General features: G+C 50.9%; 1 protein-coding gene across 5 annotated transcripts in view; it reads left to right on the forward strand.

The window, feature by feature from the left end:
- ADD2 (adducin 2) overlaps positions 1–26,892 on the forward strand; it is a 145,203-nt gene that overhangs the window by 95,529 nt on the left and 22,782 nt on the right. For all 5 annotated transcript variants that reach the window (XM_051837640.2, XM_051837642.2, XM_051837627.2 and 2 more), the window contains 9 exons: positions 1,276–1,393; positions 4,054–4,269; positions 5,441–5,579; positions 12,694–12,845; positions 13,249–13,329; positions 16,862–17,011; positions 18,316–18,459; positions 20,150–20,248; positions 25,198–25,374. In XM_051837640.2, the coding sequence (XP_051693600.2) occupies positions 4,087–4,269; positions 5,441–5,579; positions 12,694–12,845; positions 13,249–13,329; positions 16,862–17,011; positions 18,316–18,459; positions 20,150–20,248; positions 25,198–25,374 (1,125 nt within the window). In that variant the 5' untranslated portion in view covers positions 1,276–1,393; positions 4,054–4,086. The remainder of the gene's footprint in view (positions 1–1,275; positions 1,394–4,053; positions 4,270–5,440; positions 5,580–12,693; positions 12,846–13,248; positions 13,330–16,861; positions 17,012–18,315; positions 18,460–20,149; positions 20,249–25,197; positions 25,375–26,892) is intronic.

Below are 26,892 nucleotides of genomic sequence, written 5' to 3' on the forward strand. Positions count from 1 at the left end.
GAGTCTGGGACTGCTGGAGAGGGGGAAGATGACAGTACTTGAGGGACGGCAACTTACCTGGTGGCCACAGGGCCTTCGGGAAGGCAGCGCAGGTGATTTGGCAAACCCCAGCCTGGCTCAGCCCTGGAGGGAAGGCACCCATGTTGGTGGGTGGTGGACAGAAGCAGCACCAAGTACCAGCTGCGACCCTGTTCCAGCTAACGTAAAACCACAGCACAAGGGCCTAACTGAGCTGGTGCTGGAGATGCCAAGCACAGGGCCTTGCTCTTGGGAGCAGCTTCCTGGCCCCCAGCTGGACAGCGAGCCCTGGCCCTGGGCTGGGTTGAGGAGGAGACGGTGCTCCATGGGTGTACAGGTACCTGGACTCTCCCAGGGGCCCACCAGGATGGACTCTTCTTGCCCCTCATGGGTTGGTGGGGCTGCCTGAATGGCTCCGCTGTGCACAGTCCTGGGTCAGGGAAGAAGCTGGGCTGCCCAGTGAGTGAGCCCAGAGCCACAGGCTGGGAGGGGGTGCCCAGGGATGCCACCAGCTCTGGGTGACATAGGCGCTGGCACCTCTGGGTATGGACAACAGGTGCCCAGCTGGAAATGGACAGCTATCATTTGCCTTCTTATTTGTTTAAAACAAAAATGTTGATGATTCACCCTTTGAAGCCCCTGCTCCCAGGATTCTGGGAGCGGTGGCTCATCCTTGTTTGTAGGATGTTAACAACTTAGCATTAGTACCTATGTCCTGTTCCCCAGATTAGTTGAGAGCCTCTCCACTTGAACTCTGAGTTCACAGCTCATGGCCTGGGCAGATCTCACTCCCCACTCTCCTGGGCTATGATGTTCTTCAAGCTGCTTCTGTCTCTTGGCCTGCATCCAAAAGTCACTCACACCAGCATCTGTGGCACAGAGTTTTCTTGATACGTATTGGGGGGGGGGCTCCTAACCTAGCAACTTACCCCCCAGCCCCCAGCATCTCCCAGGCTGCAGCAAGAGTTGCACACCCTGCTCCCTCCTGGTAGACAGCCCCTTTCTCTGAGCCTTACCAGCCAGCACTTGGCAAAGGCCTGTTCCATCTCTCCTTTTTCAAGAGAAATTTGATCCTAATTGTAAAGGTCACGAAGCCTTTCCACTCCCCCTCCCACGCCTTTAAATAGTTTGCTTTGAAGATACAAACTCAAAATTGAAATTCATTGTTAGGAATTTCCAGCAGTCCCTCAAGTAATGGGGCTGAGGGCCCGGTGGTACAGACAAGGCCCTAATGTCTGCTGTGTTTATATTTTACAGGTTCTGCCTGATGTCTGAGGCTGTGTAGATGTGGCTGGCATCCCTGAGAGTGGAGAAGGGGTTGCAGACCGAGGACTGAGAGAGGGGCCTTGGACAGGACTGGCCAGCCTCCTGCTAAGTAAGTAGTTGATGGCTTTGGATGGTGATGGGTGTGATGCATTCTTTCTGACTGGGTCCACCGATGAGGATGAGCTTGGAGCCACTCAGGTCGTTGCCAGGAACATCCCCTATCCTGCCGATCGGGATTAGCAGGGGGTTAAGTGGTACACTCCCTAACGTTCCCTATCCTGCTGATTGGGAGCTATTGTAGAATCTGCAGGGCCTTAGCGGTCACTTGTCTCCGCCACCTCTCTCCTCAGCAAGGGGACGCCCCTCTTCAGCCTCCTGTAGGCACTCTGACTCCTAGGAGAAGGGCCCCGCCTGACAAGGCAGCCTCTTCTGCATCCCAGAGCCGAGCAGCTCCCATCTGGTGGAAAATTCTCCCTCACGCCCTCAGCTAGAATCTCCCTGTCTACTACAACCGCCCCTGAGGCTCTGGGGACTCGGTCTAATCCCTCTCCGCATGACAGCCCAGCAGATGTTTGGGGATGATATGATGGAGCGGAGAAGTGCAGGATTTGAGGCCACAGACTGGCCTGGCTGAAAGGCTGACTCTGCTGTTAGCCCTGTGACCTTGGACAAGTTAGCATGTTCGTGATTCAGTTTCTTTACCTGTAGAACTGGGGCAATACCATCTACCTCATAAAGTGGTGCTGGGAATGAAAACGGACGAGCCAGAGAAGTTGCCTGGTGCTCTTATGTTCCCAGTCCTCTGTCACCAGCTGGCTGTGCTACAGTTCATCTCTGTCAGGAGCGTCCCCTGGGGCACATAAGTTAACTGCCACAAGTCACCAGCAAGACTGTCCTCACTGCAGACACCAGCCATGAGTGGAGGCCCCGGGCCACCTGCACTCCTGACCAACTTGGCTATAAATATAGGGGGTTCCCACGACCTCTCTTCCGGTTCAATAATTTATTAGCATGACTCATAGAACTCAATGGAAGTGCTGTACTTGCACTGATCTTTTCTTGATAAAGAATCCACCCCAGGAACTGCCGAGTGCAGGGGACACATGGGGCAGGGGCTGGGATGAGGTGCACAGAACTTCCTCCATGCCCTTGGCTTGCGGAATCCAGGCGACAATTTCGGGCCACATCAACGTGTCCACCAGCCAGGACGCTGCCCCAAGGCTCTGTCCAGAGGTTGGTTTTGTTTGTTTATTTTGTAAGTCAGAGGGCATTTAATACTCATTGTGTCTCGATGCATATAAGGACCAGGGGTCTTCACAAAGTTCCTAAAGAATATATCTTAGGGGCTGGCGCCATGGCTCAATAGGCTAATCCTCTGCCTGCAGCGCTGGCACATTGGGTTCTAGTCCCAGTCGGGGCGCCGGATTTTGTCCCGGCTGCTCCTCTTCCTGTCCAGCTCTCTGCTGTGGCCCGGGAGTGCAGTGGAGGATGGCCCAAGTGCTTGGGCCCTGCACCTGCATGGGAGACCAGGAGAAACACCTGACTCCTGGCTTCGGATCAGCATGGTGCGCCGGCCGCAGCGGCCATTGGGGGATAAACCAACGGTAAAGGAAGACCTTTCTCTTTGTCTCTCTCTCTCACTGTCCACTCTGCCTGTCAAAATATATATATATATATATATATATATATATATATATATACACACACACACACACACACCTTAGGAAAAAATTTAGACATAGATTTCAAAATTTGTTTTTGCATCAAAATATTTCATTCCATTTTCCACGAACTTTTTTGAAGTACCCTCATTTGTCCAAAAATTAATTTTTGTTCAATCAAGGCTCATGCTTTTTTTGCTTAGTAGAGACCCACCCAGCAAGGACAGAGTTACAGCTATGCCATGGCCACTCTGGATGTTGAAGGAATGGAACACAAACTTGGGGGTCTGGCAGTGTTGCTCCACAAAGGGAGACTGGCTTGGGAAGGCACCCCAGCCAGGAAAGCGCCTCGGCTCATGGGCAGAAAGGCTCAGGGTATAGGCTAGCAGACACCCCTTGTTCAGTAGTTACGTTTGCCATGGAGTGCAGCTACAGAGAACAGATGTGGCTTTTCCCCAGCCTGGTCCTCACTGCAGGGAGCAGGTCCAGATTCGGGGTCGCGGGGCACCGGGCCTCTTGGCACCCTCCAAACAGTATCTATTCTTTGTTTCTCAGCATGGATTTAGTGGTGTTTTAGAGAAAATAATTTTCCATTAATAAACATGGCGTTGCTCTTTATGAAGCTTGGAATAAGAATCCAATTCTGCGTGAAGACACTTTCTACAGAAACAAAATCATCGCCGGTTCCTCTCCAGGGGCCAGAGCAAAGCCCAAGTTCTGAAGCAAAACATGGAGCAAAGCGACTCCTACCCTGCGCAGCAGCATGCTGGCGAGAATTTCCCACTGTCCTTTCCGAGGAGGCTTGGGGCTACGTTTCAGACCAAGTCCTAATTCCCAGTGAATAGCCTTCCGCTAGGTAGGCGTGCATCCCAGAAGTGCTCAGAAAGGTCTGCAGGTCTTGTTTGCGCTAGGAAACCAACTGCCTTGACCCCAGTGTTGCGGGTGGCGGGTTGGAGGGTGGTGTGACGACGACGCACTCGCGCCCCCTGTAGGTTGGCATACCGGGCGGCTGCCCTGCCGCCCCCATGCTCTGCCAACCCCTGTGCATGCAACCCAACCCAGGCCGCCCCTCTGAGGGCACCCACCTGCCCGCTGCCGCCCTCTGCAGGTTCCTGGAGCAGACTGCAGCTCCACCCGGAAAATGAGTGACGAGCCGGTCCCCGAGGCGACCTCCCCGCCGCCAGCCCAGGGCCAGCAGTACTTCGACCGCTTCTCTGAGGAGGAGCCTGAGTACCTGCGCCTCCGCGGCCGGGCGGCGGACCTGCGGCAGGACTTCAACCTGATGGAGCAGAAGAAGCGCGTCACCATGATCCTGCAGAGCCCCGTGAGTGCCCGGCTGAGCCTTCCCTCCCTTCCTTCCTCACCTGACACAGGAACGGCAGACACATTCATGTGCACCGGGTCCAGCAGGGGACGCCACGGGGGAGAATTGGGGCACCCTTTACTGAACACCGCAGAGTGAGGCCTTGCCGGGAAGCCCCAGGCGGTGGGGAGAGCGAAGAGTTCAGTGGGGCACCGGGCTCCGGCAAAGGGGCCGCGGGAGGAAGGGCAGGTCCCCCAGGCTTGCGGACAGCTGGTGCCTACCTGGCGTGGACACAGAGATCATGCCAGCAGGACGCAGGAGGAGGACAGAGAGTAGGCCTCGGGGCCCTGGGATAGAAGGTGCTGCAGGTCTGTGGCGGGGGTGGGGGTGGGGGTGGGGGTTCCAGGGGGCCATGAGGACCAGGCTTGGGGGTCCTCAGGAAGCCCAGGGATGGAGATGGTTGGTTCCCAGGGTGGGCTTCAGGGTGGGCAAGCTCCCAGGCTTTGGGGTGTCCTGGGCTGAGGAGCTCCCAGGGGGTAGGCTTCCTGTTTGAAGAGCCTGAAAGCACTGGGGGAGGGGCCCTGGGCAGCCCCCAACTCAGCAGGTGACAAAGGGGATTGGCAGGAGAGGTGGCAGAGGGTGCATCAGCTTGGGTTTCAGGGCCCTCAGCAAAGAGATGAGGAGAGGGGAGACCCCGCTTCTTCCTGCCCTTTGATGGCTTTGCCGGCTGGGAATGGCTCCTTACCTGCCCCTGGGGTGGGGTGGGGGTGCCTGGCTTATGGCCTGGTGGTCTGAAACGCTAGGCTTAGGGCAGGACCTCAGAGGCGGAAGGGGCCTTGGAGGCCGCTGGAGCCTTCTGCTGTTCTGGCATTTCATTAAGCGCATATGGAAACTGAGGCCCGAAAAGGCCGCTTCCTCTGAAGTCTGTCCTTACTCCGGGGAAGCCCTGTGCTGGCTGCTCTGGGGAGGGGCGGCCTTGGCAAAGGACTCACTGCTAGTGTGGCCTTGTGGCTTTCCACACAGCTATCTGGGGAGGCCCCTGTGGTTGTCATGGCATGGCCCAAGGATCCTGAGCATGGCCCTGGCCTGTGGGCCCCTACATTTTAGAGCTCATGGTTTGGCAGCTGGGCCAAGGAGTCCCCAGTCTGCCCCGGGGGAGGCCTTGGGGGACCAGCTCGCGTGCCTTCTTCAGTCTTTCAGGGAGGAGCTGGAAGGCCTCATCCAGGAGCAAATGAAGAAAGGGAACAACTCCTCCAACGTCTGGGCTCTGCGGCAGATCGCCGACTTCATGGCCAGCACCTCCCACGCAGTCTTCCCGGCGTCTTCCATGAGTACGTGGGTGTCTGGGTGTCGGGGAGCGGCCAGGAGCAGAGGTTGGGGAGGGGGAGGGAGGAGCACCAACAGCTTGGTTGCCGGGCGACAGCACAAGCTGCGGTTGCATTGACAGGTCTGGGGGCGCTCCACAGTAGCCAGACAGGTGCCTGACTCTGTGATGTTGCTGTGAATTAAAGACCTACGGGGGAATTACCCATGATGGGCAGGGTGGAGGTGACTTCAGGGCTGGGAAGAGGCCACGGAACCCCAAGTCTCCGTGCCCCACTACACAGGCCAGCTTGTCTCCGTCACTGAGGGAGACAAGAGACACACGAGAGGAGGCAGGGCTGTGCTGAGACCCAGCTTCCTAGGCTGTGACACCCTCCCCACAACCCGTGAAAGCAGGTTTTGATAAGTGCTGCCCTTCAGTAAGACTAATAGACTGTGATTGGAAATAAGTAAGTTGTTAAAAAAAAAAAAAAGCAAATTGTTATCACTGTACTGTGTTCTGAAAATGTGGACATCGCTGTTCTCAACACTTTGGTCTGCGTTCTTCCCGCCTTTGTCTTATTGTTGGGGACATAAATTAGTTCTTTCTTTCTCCAGGATGCAGAAATTAGGGTGGGATTTGCCATCATGAATTAAAGACTTTAAATCATTTGTGTTCTTTGATCTAGCAATCCTAGGTTATATGAACAAAAATGTACTCCCTTTGTAGGTATAATTTTAATAACTTACCCTATCTTGACTAATCTCGCACAGCATGAAATACAGTTCTGTGATATTTCCCATGAGCACATGCACTCAGATCAGTGTGCCGCTATGGGACATTTAGGATGATTCCAATTTTTTGCTATTATGCACAGTAATGCAATTGAACAACCTTGTAAATAAATCTCAAATTCTATCCATGACTGCTTTCTTAAGGTACATTATGAGGCGCAGAATTGCTAGATCAAAGAACATGAATGTTATAAAGACTCAAATGCATAATAGCAAATTACATCCTTTCTCTATCCTGGAGAAAAAGATGGAAGCAATTTTACATTCCCAACAGTGCAGCGAGTGCCCGTTTCCTATACCCTGGTGTGCAGTGCGCTCATAGTGCAGCTTGCTTCGTCTGCCTGAGGGGGTCCATGACAGCAGTGCTCTGTGTTTTAATGTGTATCTGTTTGACTAGGAATGAGATTGGATATTTTACATAGCTTCATATACATAGGAGGCATGGCTTTCTTTTTGTTGTAGATTGCTTATTCACATCCTCTGCCAGTTTTTCTTCCTGTGTATTCTTTTAGATTTTTAAGTCTTTATAAGATAAGGCTATATCCCCAGTATCTATCAAATATATTGCAGTGGTTTCTAGTTTCTCCGTTGCCTTTTAATTTTTGCTTCTGGAGTTTTTTTGTCTGGTCGAATTCTTTGATTTCCATTTAGGTTAATCCATTGCTGTTTTCCTCGGTGTATTCTGGTTTTGATTGCATGTTTAGACGCACTTTCTCTGTGTTTATCATCAGGTGGGGCAAATACCCATACCCTTTCTTCAGTTTTCTCAACTCTTTATATATATTTATCCTTATTTTTTATTTTTTTAAAAGATTTATCCATTTATTTGGAAGGCAGAGTTACAGAGAGGCAGAAGCAGAGATGGGGGGGGGGGGGCTTCTATCCCCTGGTCCACTCCCCAAATAGCTACAACAGCCTGAGCTCGGCAGATCCAAAGCCAGGAGCCAGGAGCTTCTTCTGGGTCTCCCTCATGGGTGCAGGGGCATTGCTTCCTTAGGCCATAGCAGAGAGCTGGATTGGAAGTGGAGCAGCTGGGACTCAAGCCGGCACCCATATGAGATGCCAGCACTGCAGGCGACAGCTTAACCAGCTACGCCACAGCTCCAGCCCCATAAGTTTATTTTTAAAAATAACAAAATTATTTTGTCAAATCTCCTCCCCTCATCAACCTTAAAAATCCCTTTTGGGATTATGATTGAGATTTTATCAAATGAGTAGATTGCTTTGGCGTGGAATTTATACATTTATAATTGTGTATTAAAATGTAAGTTCCACAGGGGAAATCTGTGCCTTTGCTGTATTCTAGAACAGGCTCTTGGATTTGGAATAGTGTCTGGCACATATGAATTAATTAAAAATACTTGTATGAATAAAGCGATTTTAAATCTTTTCAGAAATGAGACATGTCTTTATTTAAGTCTTCCTTGCTGTCCATCAGAAAAACTTAGCAGTTGTTTTTGTTTAGTCCCATTAATTTCTTAAGAAGTTCATTCTGGGAATTTTGTGTAGTGTCTCCTTAAATGAGTCTTTGTCCATTCAATTTTCTTTCTGGTTATAACTCTCATTTAGGAAAATTGTTGGATATAAATATTTAAATAAATGTAAATAAATAAATGTTTATTGATCTTTCATTTCAATTTTAATATTATCCCAACTAATTTTCTTGGGGTTAATGTGTAGTAAATCGATCCATAATTAATGGTCATTTTGCCTCCCTCATTCCATATTTTCACTTTGGCTTATTTTCCAGTTTTCTTGTTGCGTATGTGGGAACTTCCAGAGCAGTGTCTAATAAGAGATCAGGAAGCAATCACCCTTGTTTCATTTCTGACTTTAATGGGAATTTTTTTACCTCAGAGTTTGAGAGAATTATTCTTTCTCGTGTTGAGGAAATGTCTTTTCATTCTAGTTCATTATGGGTTTTTCTCAGAAATGGGTGTTGAATTTTATAAAATGCATTTTGGGCATTTATTGATTTTTCTTTTCTTGAGCAATTGATGTGATGAGTTATAGTCATAGATTTCTGAATACTATTGAACTATTTTTTTTTTCATTCCTGAAATAAATCACTCCTGCTCTTGATGCATTCTTTTAAAAACTCTTTTCTGGATTTGATTTGTCAGAATTTTATTAGCAATTTTTGCATCTATAGTCACACATGAGATTGGTTAACAGTTCATCTTTTGAATAATCTTCCTCTAGTATTAATATTAAAGCTAAATTTCATACAATGACTCAGGGTGAACTCTCCTCACCCCCACTCCCCGCGGTGGAGTTTAAATGTGATTGGAAGGCTCGGCTGATTCACTTGCAGCCATCTAGACCTGGAACATTTTTAGGGGATTTTAACATTTTTTCCCTTTATTTCATCTAGAGTTTTTAACTGATTTTGTTACTTTTTTGTTTTAAAAGATTTTGTTTTATTTATTTGAAAGACAGAGTTACAGAGAGAGGTAAAGAGAGAGAGAGAGGTCTTCATCTGCTGGTTCATTCCCCAAATGGCTGCAACGGCCGGAGCTGCGCAGATCAGAAGCCAGGAGCTCCAGGTCTCCCATGTGGGTGCAGGGGCCCAAGGACTTGGGCCATCCTCCACTGCTTTCCCAGGCCACAGCAAGAGCTGGATCGGAAGAGGAGCAGCCAGGACTCAAACCGGCGCCCATATGGGATGCTGGCGCTTCAGGCCAGGGTTTTAACCCGCTGTGCCACAGAGCCAGCTTGTTGCTTCTTGAGTAAATGTTTATCACGTGATTGTATAAGATAAGCCATTTCATGGAGCTTTTCAAAATCGTTAGAGTGATTTGTAATGCCACTTTTAGCGTTTCCGTCTTCTGCTACATGTACATTGATTGTTTGTTCTCGTTCCTGGTGCTATGTGGTTGAACTTTATTGACCAGTCTAGATACTTTTATCCATAGATGATTATTTATTCATAGATATCCCATGAGTCAGTCCTTATACTAATTGGTTCTAAATTTCCTGTTTCCCAATTCCTTCATTTTGTTTTTATATTCATTAACTATTTTCCATAATTTTCTTTATGTTTTTCTTTTATATGACTAGAATCGAATGGATTTGATTTATTTTCATGCTTAGTTCAATAATAAATATATTTGAAGCTATAATTTTTTTTCAGAATGTAGGTTTGTATTTATCTCATAGATTATTTTTTTTAAGATTTATTTATTTATTTGAGAAAGAGAGAGATCGATTTTCCATACACTGGTTCAAATGGCCACAATGGCTGGAGCTGGGCCTATCTGAAGCCAGGACCCAGGAGCTTCTTCCCAGTCTCCTACATGGGTGCAGGGGCCTGAGGACGTGAACCATCTTCCACTGCTCTCCTAGGCATATTAGCAGGGAGTGGGATTGGAAGTGGAGCAGCCGGGACTTGAACCAGCCCTCATATGGGATACCAGCACTGCAGGTGGTGGCTTAACCCGCTATGTCACAGTGCTGGCCATTTATCCCATTGAATTTTTGAACAATGTTTCCTTTATTGTTAATTTCTAGACTGCAGTCACTATTTTGACTTTGTCTTTCTTCTAAGAGCTATCTGGGAGTGTGTTTTCTCATTTTCGAATGGTTGCATGTATATTATTTTAAAGATCCGTTAACAACATTGTATTTTACTGCACTACATTTAGGAACTGTGGCTTATTTAATTTCTGTGCTGGGGATTTATTGAGATTTTCTTGGTGACCTCATAAGATCATTTAAAAATGATGTATGGGTATAGATTATGACTAGGTCAGAGTATGTAATTCGTATTTCCATTTCTATTTGATTTTGTCAAAAATGACCATTGTGTTGTCTCTGCTGAATTTGATTTCTGCTCATTTCTCCTTGTATTTATGATAGTTTTGCTCTCTTTGTCTTGGTGAAATATTATTCAGAGCATAACATAAGGGTATATTATAGCTGTAACTTCATTATGGACTGTATCTTAATAACTCATATAAAATGACTTACAAAATGTTTGTTTTGATTCAAGAGATTATTATTTTGCCTGACTTCTGCTTGGATAATAATATCACGACTGCTTATTTTTTCTTTATGTTTGCCGAGTCAGCCTTTGATCTTCTTTTCCCTCTTACCTGTTTGGTGTCATTTTGCCTCAATGTGTCTTCATTTTTCTAAGACTCCTGTAACATTGTCTTCTGGCATTTGGTGGCTGTAACAGAGAAGCCTATTTTTTGTTACTTGGAAGGTAACCACAGCTTTTCGTTGATGTTTTTGGATTTTTCCCCCCTTTTCCTTGTATTTCAAAAATGCTGCCAAGAAGCATGTCATTGTAGGCTTTTTTCTTTTTTACGGACTTTCCCTGTTCTCTAACACTAAGTCCTTACAACCTGTGTACTCACACCTTCAGTTCAGAAAATTTTTTTTCTGCCCTATCCATATTGTTAGCTCTATGCTGGCTCTCTGGCCTTTGTCACACTCTCTTTCATGGCTTTCATGTTTCTGTCCTTATGCTTGTCCTGTTGCCGGAGCAACCAGCATCTGCCTGGGAGATGGACGCGTGCCTCAAAACCTGCTCAGTACACGTCCAGAGCGGCAGAGGCAGCAGATGTGCAGAGGGAGGTGCCAAGTGTCAGGGGTTCAGCCCAGACAGGTTGTTCTCTGTGTAGCTCTGTTTTTCCTTAGAGTTTGGGAGTTTGGCAAAGTCTTAGTCTTAGCTGTCAGGGGCTTTGGTGCAGTTTCATCTCCTGCAGTGTTTTCTTAGGCCCTCGGAGTAAATGCCTCCAGTAGATCTGGGTCCCACGCGTGGCAGGCAGCCACCCTGACTTTCATGAGGCTTCCGGAGTAGGCGTTCTTTAGACGGAGACTCCGAGAGAAGATGAGGGGGAACCCCCATGGGAGCCCCCTGTTCTCTTGACTCCCAGTGCTGTGGGTGGGGTACCCCTCATGGCCACAGTTCCACAGGGTGGGAGGGAGGGACCCTGCTGGGACAGGCTGCAGAGGACTGATGGGGTGTGAGTGTCTGCGGACCCGTTCTGGCTTCCTGGCCATCCCGGGGTGCCTCAGTTGTTTGTTAGGGGATTCTAAGGACTCTGAAGACCCTCCCAACAGCAGCCCTGCCTGCCAGTGTTGCCTGGGCTCTTAGGATTTTGATGTACTTCCGGGGACGAAGCAAAGAGCAGTTTCTTGTTTGGGGACCCCACTGAGAGGAAGGAGGGATTCCAGACTGGCCAGTTTGAATTGGCAGTCCATGGCTTTGGAATTGTGCTGCTGTTGTTGCCTGTCTCACTGGGTCTCTGGAGCCCTGCTGTCCCTGTCCACTTGTGCCCTGGCTGGCCAGGGCCCTCTGTGACGTGATTCAGGGTGTGCTGTGGTTGCTGGGTGCTGGGTGACAGCATGCACTCTGTGCTCATGTTTGCTGACTGGTCCTCCTCGTCCCCACCAATGACAGGGCTGCTGTGGGACACCCGTCACACTGTGTAGCAGTGAGCTTTACAGAGACAGTGAACACTTCCCGAGAGCATTGTCACCCACCACAGTTTGTAGTGGGGAGCTGGGCGAGGCAGCACCAGGAGGCCCCAGCCAGATGTCTTTTTGAGCTGGAATCGCTTCCTGTTGATTGCCTTGTTGATTCACAGACACTGACTAATCCAGGTGCTGGGGCTCGGAGGCCCCTTTCTGTGCCTGAGTATAGGCGGTGGTCATTGTGGTTAGTGGCAAAGACTGGACACCACCTCCTGGGCCCTTTGGGCACGCGGAGGATCAGACTGTCAAACCCTCCATGTCCATCTCGAAAGCTCTGCCACATAGCCCTGGGGACTGCAGTCCAGAGAGGCGGGCATGCTCGCTGGGGCCTCGCACCCTTCAGCCAACCACAGGACCCACTGCCGGGAGCTCATGAGCTGTTGAGAAGTTGAGTTTATTTCCTGGCTGACTTGGCCTTCAGTCTGCCCTGGCTCCACATCACAGGCAAAGCTCTGTTGCATGGTAGAGTTCAAACAGCACGGTAATAGCAGGTCAACTTCATTGAAACAATGCACCCTGACTTCCATTCAGTGTCCATCTTGGAGTTTTTATGGTCAGCTTGGCATTAGGGAAGCTTTCATCCTGTGGCCTTGAGTCTTGTTTCTAATTTTTAAATTTTAATTTTAATTTTTATAAAAGCAATGCCATGCTCATCCAAATGAGCAGAACTTGGGCACAAATGCCAGCTCTGTGGACCTTCTGCCCCCTGGGCGGAGGCTCAGCGACGCTTGCGTCCCTGCCTGGCTGTCTCCTGTGCGGTCGCAGTGGCAGGGAGGTTGTGGGGAACACTGGAGCGAGGAAGGGAGGGTGGGTGGGAGCCCCGACCCTGTGAGCACTGCCCTGTCTCTGCCCTGTGCCCTGCAGACTTCTCCATGATGACGCCCATCAATGACCTCCACACGGCCGAACCCCTGAACCTGGCCAAGGGGGAGCGGCTCATGCGGTGCAAGATTAGCAGCGTCTACCGGCTCCTGGACCTCTACGGCTGGGCCCAGCTGAGCGACACCTACGTCACGGTGAGGAGGCACCTCGGAGTGGGCTGGGCACTGCGTGTGGCCCCCACAAAATCCAAAGGGAGAAGCTCTGACTCTTGGCATGGCTGTGGCACTGCTGGTGACCTCTGGCCAAAATGCATGGAGCGCTTCCTGGGGTCATTGAAATAGACAACCAGCCCGGTAGGCAGTCCTTTGGATGGAGACCAGGAACTCCTTGATCCTGGGTTTACAGCTACCCTTGGCCATGTGAGAGCCCCCTGGAGCCCCCTTTCCCTGGCTCTGAGGAAAGCCTGGGTCCTTTTCATCTCCCGTGGGCTGGGGGAGAGGTAAGGATTCGCAGGAGGATGACACAGATACAGTGGACTCATGTTGCCAGCATCCTTGGCGATGTCCTTATCCCTGCGTGCATGTGTCTCTCCTCCAGTTGAGAGTCAGCAAGGAGCAGGACCACTTCCTGATCAGCCCTAAGGGAGTTTCTTGCAGTGAAGTCACAGCATCCAGCCTGGTGAGTACAGTCTGGCGTCCCCCTGCACCCTCCTTGTTGAAATAATAGTGGCCCCTCTGCTCTTCCAGTGACAGGCCATCTCCATATTACCTGCTGTCCTCCTGTCCTGGTGGAGCTCGCAGTCTGGGGTTCTGTTTGTGTGGGAAGCAACCGGAGTACCTGGCATATGATGTGACCAAGACAGCAAACGCAAGGTGCAGGAGTGAGCTTAACAGGAGGGTGGGGTGGGAGGAGATGGGTCTGGAGGCCTTCAACTCTTGGGATGGTGCAGCCTGGGATGGGACCACAGAAGTTGGGTAGGGGAGCCGAGTGATGTGGCCCTGAAGTGCGTGTGATTAGAGGTCATTTGTGGGTTCCCTTTTAGCGCTGCTCCTGTTAGCTGGAGTAGGGAGAGATTTCCAGATGGTTTGGATCCTGAAAGCTTTCTGGAGCAGAAAGGACTGTCCTAGGAGCAGAAAAGGCCCCAAACTTCTCAGATGTGTGGGCTGCAGCTGCTGTGCCCTGCACCGGGGAGAGGAAGACACTGCCTTGGGGACTCTGCCAGGCCATGTGGCCCAGCCCCTTAGCTGAAAATCTGGGTTGACAAAGCCACAGGACACATGGGCAGGGCAGGACCTCAAGGATGGCCGAGGCTACTCTAGATGGGAGAGGACACTGCTGCCCAGCGAGGGTAACCCAGGCTCTCTTGTACAGTGTGCAAGCGCACAAACACACATGATGGCCTTGCAGTGTGCAAGCTGCACACCCACCCTGAGAATCTCATGCTCTAGACCCCAGAACCTGTATCTCTGACCAGACCTCCCTGACCCAAGGACAACCAAATGTCCACTGACTTCTGCTGAACATCCGCCCAGCTCTTCAAACACACTAAGTATGTCCCAGCACAATGGCGACATCCGTACCACAAGCCCTGCTTTCTCATCTGCCCAGAGGCAGCGTGTGGGAGAGCGGCTCTCCTGTTAGGCTGGGGTGGTTCTTGAGTGACACTAGATCACTCTGACAATGAGATGGGCAGTACAGCCTTCCCTGTGTTTCTGTAAATTCTGTATCCATAGCTGCAACCAACTGCTGACTGGACATTCTTGGAAAATAAATTGTGTCTGTATTAAACATGTACAACTTCATTGCCAATGCCGCATAACCACTATGTGTATAGCCTGGGTTAGGTATGAGTAGTCTAGAGATGATGTGAAGTATGCAGTGGGGGGTGTGTAGGTGATAGGCAGATGCTATACCGTCTTACAGGAGAGACGTGCGCGTCTGTGGGTTTTGGTATCTGCAGCCGGGGGCAGCAGGGAAGGTCCTGGGATCAAGCCCCTGTTTGTTCTGAGGAATAACCATACATGAGACCAGAGAGGGACCATCCAGGCAGGGCGTTCCACTCAGGCCGCATGTCAAGGGGAGTGGGGGAGCTGGGCTGAAGGGAAGCCAGACGTCATCACTAGACACGGAGGCTCAAGGTCCGTGTGGTGGGAGAGTTGCTGCTGCTGCCAGAGGTCAGGCCGCTGGGAACTCACGCTCTTCTGTGCAGCTGCAGGAGGTGGCGCCCGGGAACCAGGGCCGAGTTCAGTGAGAGCAAGTTAGGCGACACTGGCATCAGGGCTGGGGGCAGGTGGTTTGCAGGCTGTGGCCTTGGGTCACGTGCTGTCAGGCCACAGGGGTTATTCCGTGACTGGGCATTTTTCAGTTTTCAGCCAGGAGACGGGCAGTGTTCTGTGACGCTTTAACTGCCAGTGGGAAAGAAGCTGCAGTGCTGGCGTTCGCCAGGAGAGGGAGGTGTTGGTCATGCTCGGGCTTGCACAGTGTTTCTGTTGTGTGAGTGATCAATGGGTGTTTGCTTGTCTTGCTGTTTCACAGCCACAAAGTGACCTTCTGTAATGCTGGTGGTCTGTGACATTGTTGACGTTCAGTGTGGAACCCCGTAGCCAGCCAACAGCTGTCTCGAGTGTGTTCAGACATGCACATGTGCACACACACACAAGTATGTGATTTTTCAAGAGCCATGCCAGCACCTAGCCCCTTGGAGGCAAAAGCAGATTGCCACTGTGCTTCAGACAGGTTGCAGGTGATGGATAAGTGGGTCTTCATTACACTCTCCTCTTTACCTCTGTGCATGATTTTAAGAATCTTTTTCTTTTAGGATTTATTTGTTTATATGAAAGGCAGAGTAACAGAGAGAAGGAGGGGAAACAGAGATCCTCCACCTGCTGGTTTACTCCTCAAATGGCCACAAAGGCCAGTATAGGGCCAGCATGAGGCCAGCAGCCAGGAGCTCCATTCAGATCTCCCATGTAGGTGGCAGGGGTCCAAGCACTCAGGCCATCTTCTGCTTTCCCAGGCACATTAGCAAGGAGCTGGATCAGAAGTACAGCAGCCAGGACTTGAACCAGGGCTCTGATGGGAGACAATAGCATCGCAGATGGTGGCTTAACCCACTGAACCACAGTGCTGGCCCCATTAAGAATCTTAAAATGAACAGAAAGGGGCCGGCACCGCGGCTCACTAGGCTAATCCTCCGCCTTGCAGCGCCGACACACTCGGTTCTAGTCCCGGTTGGGGCGCCAGATTCTGTCCCGGTTGCCCCTCTTCCAGGCCAGCTCTCTGCTGTGGCCAGGGAGTGCAGTGCAGGATGGCTCAAGTACTTGGGCCCTGCACCCCATGGGAGACCAGGATAAGTACCTGGCTCCTGCCATCGGATCAGTGCAGTGCGCCAGCCGTGGCGGCCATTGGAGGGTGAACCAACGGCAAAGGAAGAGCTTTCTCTCTGTCTCTCTCTCTCACTGTCCACTCTGCCTGTCCGAAAAAAAAAAAAAAAAAAGAAAGGGTTCAGCTTAGACACTGCTTCCTCTCGGAAGGCCTCTCTGATCCCTGCTGTGCTGGGACCGGGGACACCACCCACCTACTCCTAGAGAAGCCTGCGAATGACTTCTGGCCTCTTCCTCTCCGAGTGCATGGTGGGGACCACAGCACTGATATCCCTTGGGAACCTGCTAGAAATGCACACTCTAGGGAAACTCCATGCTTGCATTTTTTTTTATTTTTAAGATTTATTTATTTATTTGAAAGTCAGAGTTACAGAGAGGGGAGAGGGAGAGAGGGAGAGAAGGAAAGAGAGGTCTTCCATCCGATGGTTCACTCCCCAATTGGCTACAATGGCCGGAACTGCGCTGATCTGAATCCAGGAGCCAGGAGCTTCTTCTGGGTCTCCCACATGGGTGCAGGACTTGGGTCATCTTCTGCTTTTCCCAGAGCTGTATTGGAAGTGGAGCAGCCGGGTCTTGAACCGGAGCCCATATGGGATACTGGCACTGCAGGCCTGGGCATTAACCTGCTGTGCCACTGTGCTGGCGCCTGTGCTTGCATTTTCCCTGTGGAACTCGACCCCCATAAGCCTGGGGCCAGCTCATGTTCCCCCAACACCAAGCCCAGCCCTGCTCCTGGAATCTGGAATGAATGAACGGCACCTGCTGGGAGAGGAATGAGGGGTCCCCACCGCCCTGTTGCTCGAGGTCTCTCTTCTTCCCCGGCCCAGATCAAGGTGAACATCCTGGGAGAGGTGGTGGAGAAGGGCAGCAGCTGCTTCCCGGTGGACACGGCGGGCTTCTGTCTGCACTCAGCCATCTACGCGGCCAGGCCCGACGTGCGGTGCATCATCCACCTGCACACACCGGCCACGGCAGCGGTGAGTGGATGTCTCCCAGCACCTCACTCCCGGCAGCCAGCAGCCACACCCAGGCAGCCATTTCTCTGAGATTTTCCCCAAGGAAAGACATAATCCACTCGAGGTGGAGCGGCCTCATCATGTGATGTAACACTGCTCTGGAAAGGCCTTCTGGAATCAGGCCAAGAAGGCGAGGCGAGAGAACTCCCCGCACGCCAGGCCCCATCCCCTCTGTCTCTCTAACACCAAAGCCTTGGAATAAGGTAACAATGTGGAAAGTGTGCGTTACTGTGGCCCCCAGCCTGCTACACACTCAAGCTGGGACCTTTCACCCAGGCCTGAGCTGGCATTGCCCCCACACAGCCATCCAGGCTCTAGAGGAGAAATCTTGACAGAAGGAAACCAGCAGGTGGGCCCTGGGCTGCGCCCGTTTTACCATAGCTCAAGGGAGGCTGAGAGCTGGAGACAGCAGCAGGCGAAACTGGGAGAGCGCAGAAGGAGTAACCTCGAGGTTCAGGCTGTGCCCTGGACATCTCTGGTCATGTCTCCAGGTGTACCCAAGGCACAGCCGTGGACTTGGAAAGACAGCAGGCCACCAGCTCCAGGCGTTCCCCAGCGCTTGCCCAGGCCCACACCTGCAGCAGGGAGCAGAGCAGACTCGTCTCAGCCTGTTGTTTTCTGAGCAGAGCTCCCAGTTGTGAGCACTGAAGCCTCCCAGAATTTGAACCCAGCCTCAATGATGCATTTTTGCCTCATGTGCCCTCTGCAGAGCACTGGGCTGATGTGTGGGCCAGAGCGAGGCAGGGAGGGCAGGCCTCCTCTGGCCTCTCCCTGCTCCTTGCTTTCAACAAGAAGTGTGTGTGTGTTTGGGGTGGGGGGGTTGCACCTGTGTTTTACCCCTGGGCCCTGGCTGCAGCCTGAGGCTTCTTGGTGGGCCTCCCTATTAGTGAGGGGGTGTGGCCGTATCCCAGGGGAGCAGGCCCTGCGTCACCCAGCCTAGTGCTAATTCTGCCACACCTGCCTCTTGCTGGAGTCTAAGAGAAGAACAGAGCTGGGAGCAGGGGCAGCAATAGCTTGCTCACATACATTCTTTGCAGCAGTTAGAACAGGTGCTATGTTGGCATGGCTGCCGTGAAACATGAAGGGAAAGGCGTTAGAGCTAGCGCATGAAGGCAGCCAGGAGCTGGGTGCAGGAGGACCCAAGGGCCTTTCTCACGGGCCTGCCCAACCCCTATCATGGGTCCCCAGCACAGAACTGGACAGCCCATGGAGGAAAGGGTAGATGTGACAGCGCCCGGCTGACCATTCCTGTTGTCTCCGTTCAGGTGTCAGCCATGAAGTGGGGCCTCCTGCCTGTCTCCCACAACGCCCTGCTGGTGGGCGACATGGCCTATTACGACTTCAATGGGGAAATGGAGCAAGAAGCCGATCGCATCAACCTGCAGAAGTGCCTTGGACCCACCTGCAAGGTCAGCTCTGCCGTCCCGGGCTGGCACCTGCGCTGGCCCTGCCGAGAGCCCAAGTCACAAAAGTGATGTGCGTTCGGTGCGAGTCTATAAAAGTTGCAGGCAAATCAAAAGAAAAAAGAGAAAGTCTACCCTGCTACTCTGAGATTTGGTGCATAAGTATACTCAGGGTATTTGCAAAGCTAGGACCAAGAAGTAAGTTCTCCTTTTTTCTCTTTAGTAATAGACAGCAAATGCCATATATATATAAATATATTATATATATATATAATATTTATATATTTATATTTATTTGAAAGGCAGAGTTACAGAGAGAGAGAGAGAGGGAAAGACAGAGCGATCTTCCACCCACTGTTTCATTACCCAAATGGCTACAACAGCCAAAGCTGGGCCGGTCCAAAGCCAGGAGCTAGCAGCTTCTTCTGGGTCTCCCACGTGGGTGCAGGACCCAAGGACTTGGGCCATCTTCCACTGCTTTCCCAGGCACATTTGTAGGGAGCTGGATCAGGAGTGGAGCAGCTAGGATTCGAACTGGCACTTATATGGGATGCCAGTGCCACAGGCGGTGACTTTACCCATTATGCCACAGCACCAGCCCTGCAAATGCCTTTATGTGTCACTAGGAATTTTTTCTACCACTCTTTTAAATAAAACGTCACTGTGTGAATTGCTAAAATTAGGAGGATGTTTTCCCTGAATATTCTCTTAATATAAAAACACCGGGATGCAGATCCTTCCAGTTGCATCTTAGGTTGGATTCCTAGGCAGTGCCATTGTGGGACAACCTCTGGCCCCTGCCCACCTGGCTGCCTCCTCCCCATGTCTAATAGATGAGACTCTCTCCAAATGTAGTGCTCTCACACTCACTCATTAGTTTTGCCAACTCACCTAAGGATTGATATCCCAGCTTCCAGGGGGACATCGCCTCATTTCAAAGAGTTCTTGAATGTAAAACCAACCAAGAAAAGCTTCTGGCACAGAAGGTGCCCTTGGATCTTAGCAAGTCGTGCTCCTGGTATAAATTTGCATCTGGTTTTTGTCCTGTTTTATCCCATGGCCCTTGGCAGAGTCATAAGCATTGCACCAGTAGTGCAAACTGCTGGGCTCTCGTTCCGATTCTTCCCCTGATAATCTGGGAGGCTTTTGTTTTCTCTACGCGTCTTTTCCCTCCTCCGCAATACAAGTGACTTGGATTAGAAGGCCACGATGGCGTCATTCATGGACCGGTGGGGTCTTGGAGCTGGCAGAGCCTGCTGGAGCCCAGAGAAGGGATGTGACACACCTGTTTCTGCAGAGTCAGCCCCTAGAGAACCACCCCTGGGGTTCTGAGCTCCAAACTGACGAAGGCCGGGGGCAGGATCCTGCTCTGGCGGTTGGACCTTTCCATTGCATGTCAGATCATTTCCCACACTGTAACATACATGCCAGTTTTTCAGACTTCTAAGACTAACAACTCAGGCATTGGCCAAAGAAATCAAACAAGCTACTTTGTCTCAGGTTCGGAACACCTTTGCACTTCCTTGGGTGGATGCTTTGTGTTGCAGTTGCATGTAGGGCTACATGATAAGGATAAGGAGTTGGTGGGGGGACCTGGGATTGGATGTGGAAATTGATCTAAATGAAATGAAAGGCCTCTCCCTCTTAGTAAAGTCTGGGATGTTTACAGTCTAATTGATTATTTACTCCTCCACAGATCCTGGTGCTAAGAAACCATGGGGTGGTTGCTCTAGGGGACACCGTGGAGGAGGCATTTTATAAGATCTTCCACCTGCAGGCTGCATGTGAGATCCAGGTGAGTGAGTTCCTTGGGAAGTGGAGAAAGTGGAGAAGGCGGTGGCTCCATTGGCTTTGGCTCGGGAAGTCCTTTGTGCCCAGCTGTCTAAAACCCTTGCCCTGTTTCTCTGCCATGGTGCCCTATACTTTTAATGTTTTACATTTAGAATCAGTTCTGTGCATTTGAAAAATTCATCCCCATTGTCTTAACAATCAGCACCCAACTTTTGAGGGTCATTTCCCAGGACAGGGTGCTCCTGGGACTCATCACAGTCAATGGGAGACACTGATATAGGCACACAACAGTTCTCACCATGCTCTCCTGTAACCCAAGGTGTACCTGCAACACCTAGCTGTATCCAATACACACACAGGTGGATTTTCGTTTGGGAGGTATGAACTTAGGGACTTTGCAAAGGCCAGGAACATGGTCAAATTCAGAATGAGAGGTAGAGAGCAGGCAGGTTGGAATGTTGACCCAAGAGCCCAAACAGCCAGGGCAGCCCCACGTTGATGCCGGGGAGCCCTTCACAAAGTCCCCTAGCTCATTAGGTAGGGCAGACAGAGAGATCAGTGACCGCACAGCCCCTGGAGGAGTTGGTGGAGAAGCAGTAGAAAAGAGACAAATCTGTAGTTTTATAGACAACAAGGTGTTGTCGGATAAGCCATACATACACTCCGGTGTGGCAAGTTGCAACGTGTTGAAGAGACTTGCTAACCCGGCTGATGGCTCCAGCTCTGGGCTCTGTGCTGTTGGGTAGGGGCCTTGTCCTCCACAAACCTGTTTCATCAACTGTACACATGGGGCTTAGGCCTTCACTGTGGAGACGGGGCTGTTCAGAAGGGGAGAGGTGTGCCCGGGGTATTTTTAGGAGGACTGGTTAAAGGGTGAGTCAGCTCCTGGCAGGGGCCTTTTAGTGTCCTCTCTGCCCTCTTGTGGCTGCCCTCTGCTGGCTGGCCTGGGTAGAGCAGAACCTGTAGAAGGAACGGCCCGAGGGAGAACAAGGTGGACCCGGGAGCATTGGCCAGTGGCGGCTCCACGGGGGTACCCTGTCAGTGGCCTTTAAAGGAATGTGTCCAGAGGACAACTGTGAAGACAACGATGAAGAGTTGGGAGACCCCTCTGCCCCAAACTGCACTGGTCAGAACAGGACCCAGGGGGTGCCCCTCTGAGGTGGGAGGCACTCCCTGCCCTGCCTCCACCTAGGGCTGCTGGCCCTGAACTCCGGCCACCGCCTGCTATAAAGGGAAGTGCTCTGCCTTCCCCTCGTCTGGACTCTTAAGAGCTCCCCATCTTCTGGAAAAGAGGCTTCCAGGAGAAAACAGCTCAAGAACAAATGCTGTCTCTGCAAAGGCAGCCAGCCTTGGAAATGGAGAGCGACACCCGTGTGTGCCGCCACACAGGGAAGTGTGTCCCTCGCAGGCTGCAGACCGCAGAATTGGCCACTGGGCAGTCACCAAAGGCAGAACCAAGTCTGTGGTCGAAGGGCAGAGCTGCCGGCCGCTGTTTCCTACAGCCCTTCTTGCAGCTGTCACTGTCTTTTCCTGACCCTGTTAGAGAATCTCAGGTGATGCAGGCAGATGGCCCCCAGCAAAGCTCCAATGACTTTTTTTTTTTCCAGCTGTTGGAGCAGAGAGGCTTCTAGAGGTGGGGAATAGAAGTGGAAGATGTGGAAGAAAAACAGGAAAGATTAGACCGGGGCATGGGTGGATTAGGACATAGAAGAGCCAGAGAGCCGCTTCTGCAGGTGCAACGGGGGTGACGGTCCCGGCCGGGTTGTTTGGGTGGAGCAGGCAGCACAGATGTCCTGTCTCCACTGTGGACTGAGTTTGCTTGCTCAGTGACCTTGGCAAACAGGCAAACGTGGTGCTCGGCGTGTCCGTGGCTCAAGGCTGAGTCTATTCCGTTCTCCAGGGCACAGTGTTCTCTGCTCTCCATCAATTTGGAGAGCATAGAGAACAGAAAACTGGGTCATCCCCAGCCGAGAGAAGCAGCTCCTGCTCGGCCGAGAGGCAGATGGGAAGAAGCTCAGGCAGGTCTCCTCCATCTGCTACCCATTGCCATGGAAACCGGTGGAGGAAGAGGGAGGTGGGAGCAGGCAGTGCCTGCAAGGCTGTGGGCGGACCTCTCTCCGTCGTCTCCATCAGTGACTGGTCTCCAAGGGCTAGCGCTTCTCGAAGTCATTTATCACAGTCATTTCTATAGCACTTCCGAAACAGCGGGTGCTGTCCTCGGTGCTCTACCACCATTGCCTGCAAGCCTCCTCACGGGGTAGGTGCTGCTGTTTCCTCTCTAGAGGCGAGGGAACTGAGGCACGGAGGCGCTAAAGAGCTGGCTGCCCAGCGTCACACAGGGAGTGAGTGACAGGCACCGAGGCGGCAGGCACGTCTCTGCCCTTGAGTGCTATCTTGGCAAGCTTGGCCTTCAAGCAGACGTGAGTCTGGATGAACAGGGTGAGGGGAGTGTTCCTGCTCCCTTCTCTGCATACGGTGGTGGGAATCACGTAGAGAAATCCTGGCTCAGCCCTGAGAGGTACAGGGGGTGCTTGTTAACACCCTTGCGTTTCATACACTCCAGGCTCTGCCTGGATCCTAGGTTCACGTGTCTGCACGTGCAGTAGGCTAACTTACACCCATTTGTTTTCAGTTAAAAAAATATCAAAACAGCACCAAGACGCTGAGGGTCTATATCATCAGAGCAGCTGCCGCAGGGTCAGCAAGCCTACAAGGAATAGCCAGTCTTACCCACAAGGCTAACGTGTTCATTTGCAGCACAAAATACCTGGCTCACTGCCTCCACTACTCAAAGGCCCCCATCTCTCACTCTAGCTTTGCTTACCCAGGAAGCCACCTCCTAACCACTTAACAGCTGGGTGGTGGCGATTTGGGGATACATAGAATGTACAGGGGTCCCCCCTTACCCATGAAGGATACATTGTGAGCCCCTAAGTGGGTGCCTGGAACTGCAGATAGTGCCAAACCCTACCACATAATGCCTTTCCCCTCCGAGCTGAACACTTAGCACACACTGCTGGAAACTTGCAGTTTGAGGTGCAGCAGCAAAACCAGCCCAAATTCTTTCTGTTTCCACACTCTCACCAGTGGGAGAGTCATTCTTACGGTAGATCTTAGCAACCTCAGCAGATGCTTGAGCATTTACACCTTTTCCCATAGAGGAAGCACTTTGCAGCTGCTTTTCCACGCCTCCGGGTTGCCGCCATCACGACTGTTGCTCTTTGGGGCTGTTATTGGAACAAGGGCTACTGGAACATGAGCCCTGCAGTGCTCCGCTAGTGGATCAGGTAGAGACAGCTCTGAGGGCCGAACGGGCGGATGGGGAATACAGCGTGGATGTGCTGAGCAGAGATGGTTCCCGGCCCAGGCTGGACAGAGCAGGACGGTGCAGAATTTCACCATGCCACCAGAATGCATGTACTTTAAAACTTAGGAACTGTGGATCTTTTCCATTTAATAATTTTGAATTGCTGTAGACTCCAGGTAACTAAAACTAAAGAAGGCAAAAGCCACGCATAGGGGAGGCAGGGAGGGAGCGGCTCCTGTACATTCTGTTCATTCCTGCATATCCATCACCACTGCCATCAGCTGAGCGTGGGATTAGAAAACTGGGGTTTGGTTAGACCAGTGAGTGTCTTCTAGGATCATGCTGAAGTCGCCTGTTGTACACACAACCTTCACCCTAATTCTCAGAGTCCACTGCCTGCACGCACCTGCCTTGTCCCCTCCCCAGAACCTGGACAGTCTCAGCCCCAGCGTGAACGCCCTCTGACCCTGCACAGAGCCTGGCTGTGCACCATCACCGCCTCCTCTGCCTCTTTTTTCTGGGTGTCCTTGGCCACCTAACCCTGTTGTGGAGGATGTGATGCTCTGTTAGAATTGTCAGCCCAGGCCGGCGCCTTGGCTCACTAGGCTAATCCTCCGCCTGCAGCGCCGGCACACCGGGTTCTAGTCCCGGTTGGGGCACCGGTTCTGTCCTGGTTGCTCTTCTTCCAGGCCAGCTCTCTGCTGTGGCCCGGGAGTGCAGTGGAGGATGGCCCAAGTGCTTGGGCCCTGCACCCCATGGGAGACCAGGAGAAGCACCTGGCTCCTGGCTTTGGATCAGCGCAGCACACCGGCCGTAGCAGCCATTTGTGGAGTGAACCAGTGGAAGGAAGACCTTTCTCTGTCTCTCTCTCTCTATATCTAGCTCTGCCTGTCAAAAAAAAAAAAAAAAAAAAAAAAAAAAAAAAAAAACCACACACACACACACACAAAACCAAAAAACTATCAGCCCAGCCCATCAGGTCACACTCAAATTTCATTGTCATAGAAACTAGCTATACACACACACACACACACACACACACACATACACACACACATATATACATACACACACACACACATATAATGACTTTACTCTCTGTCTCTCTCACTGTCCACTCTGTCAAAAAAAAAAAAAAAAGCCTAGGAGATATTTCAAACATAGAAAAATGCAGAGAATAACACAAGAGATGCCCACCTTCCACCACTCAAATCTAACAAAAAATACAGCCTTTTGCGGTAAAAGAAAGAATATGTTACAGATAAGAACGGAAATCCCTGTGGAGCCCTTTCTGATCTCCTATCCCCTCCTTCAAGCACACACACAGAAACAGCCACAATGCCAAGTGTGTCTGTGTCCCAGGTAGCTTGGCGGTCCTCTGTATTATTCCTTCTTAAGGTTTAACACTTTGCAATTCCTTGTGTCGTGTGTGAGAACTGACATCAGGAAATAAGCTATCCACACCTCTTTCCCTGGGAGGGAGTGCATGCCCAGCAAGCCGGAGGTGGCTTTCCCTTGGTTTGTTTCCCAGACGTTCCTGGTTTGTAGGTTCTCCCACATGGCCCCCACGCTCCCACTGCCTACAGGAGCAGAGGTGAGTGCAGGGACCCCCTGCAAGGGTGGCTGAGCCTCTGCTCCCACTGCAGGTGTCGGCTCTGCCCAGCGCCGGGGGAGTGGAGAACCTCATCCTGCTGGAGAAGGAGAAGCACCAGCCACACGAGGTGGGCTCTGTGCAGTGGGCAGGGAGCACCTTCGGGCCCATGCAGAAGAGCCGGCTTGGGGAGCACGAGTTCGAGGCCCTCATGAGGATGCTGGATAACCTGGTGAGTTCCTTACCCTTCCAGGCCAGTCTGTGGAAGTCCATGGAAGCCTGGCCCCTAGGCCCCCAAAGACCACTAAGCCATAACAATGATGACCCATTCAGAGAAACTTTGCTTTGAATGTTGATGGAAACTAGCAAGTAGTACTGAGTATAACACTGGAATAATAAAACACAATAACTAGGTGAGGATTCATTATTAGAATTCAGGGGTGGTTGAATGTTAAAGTTCTTTCAAATATACAGATATTCCATGAGACTGAAGAATCAAAGCCTTAAAACCTTTTGATCATGTTAATTATCAAAAAGTAGTTGAGAAACATTTCACAACAGTTTATACAAATAATAACTGTTAACTAGGATAGGAGGGCATATATTTAACATGACTTCTTTCAAAATAAGAGTCAGGATGGGGCTGGCATTGTGGTGTAGTGATAAAACCTCTGCCTGTAGTGCCAGCATCCCATATGGGCACCAGTTCAAGTCCTGACTGCTCCACTCCAGATCTAGCTCTCTGCTATGGCCTGGGAAAGCAGTAGAGGATGGCCCAAGTCCATGGGTCCCTGCACCCATGTGGGAGATCAGGAGAAAGCTTCTGGCTCCTGGCTTCAGATTGACACAGCTCCAGCCATTGCGGCCATCTGGAGAGTGAACCAGTGGATGGAAGACCTCTCTCTCTCTCTCTCTCTCTGTCTCTGTCTCTGTCTCTCTCTCCCCGCCTCCGCCGCCTCTCTGTAATTCTGCCTTTCAGGGGCCAGCGCTGTGGCTCACTTGGTTAATCCTCCACCTGCGGTGCCGGCATCCCATATGGGCACTGGTTCTAGTCCCAGTTGCTCCTCTTCCAGTCCAGCTCTCTGCTGTGGCCTGGGATAGCAGTAAAAGATGGCCCAAGTGCTTGGGCACCTGCACCCGCATGGGAGACCGGGAAAAAGCACCTGGCTCCTCTCTTCGGATGGGCGCAGCTCCGGCCATTGCGGCCATTTGGGCAGTGAACGAATGGAAGGAAGACCTTTCTCTCTCTCTCACTGTCTGTAACTCTACCTGTCAAATAAATAAAATCTTTAAAAAAATTTCTGCCTTTCAAATAAATAAATAAATCTTAAAAAAAAAGAATGAGGATAATTGTAAAAGTAGAAATATTTCTGTAATACTTTGAAACATAGCAGTGATTCTGGCTCTTAGCAGCATTATTTAATATTCTGTAATAATATTGGAACTCATTCCAAGGCAGTGAGACATAAGAGGTATAAATATGTAAAGGAAGCAAGATTATTGTTCTTTATACATAATAAGATTATATGCCTATAAAGTCCAATAAAATAAACTGAAAAAATTTGAAATAATGAGAGTATTTTAAAGTGGCCAATTATGAAAACTTATGAAAATTGTTTGCTTTTGTATTTTAGCATTAACTGATTTGAAGATATAATGGGAGACAATATCCTATTTGCAAATGCAGCAAGTCGTAAAACATAAGTATAAACTCATTCAAAGAAAACCACAAAACTTCACCAATAGACAG

This window comes from Oryctolagus cuniculus, chromosome 2, assembly GCF_964237555.1.
Source record: "Oryctolagus cuniculus chromosome 2, mOryCun1.1, whole genome shotgun sequence".
NCBI lineage: Eukaryota > Metazoa > Chordata > Mammalia > Lagomorpha > Leporidae > Oryctolagus > Oryctolagus cuniculus.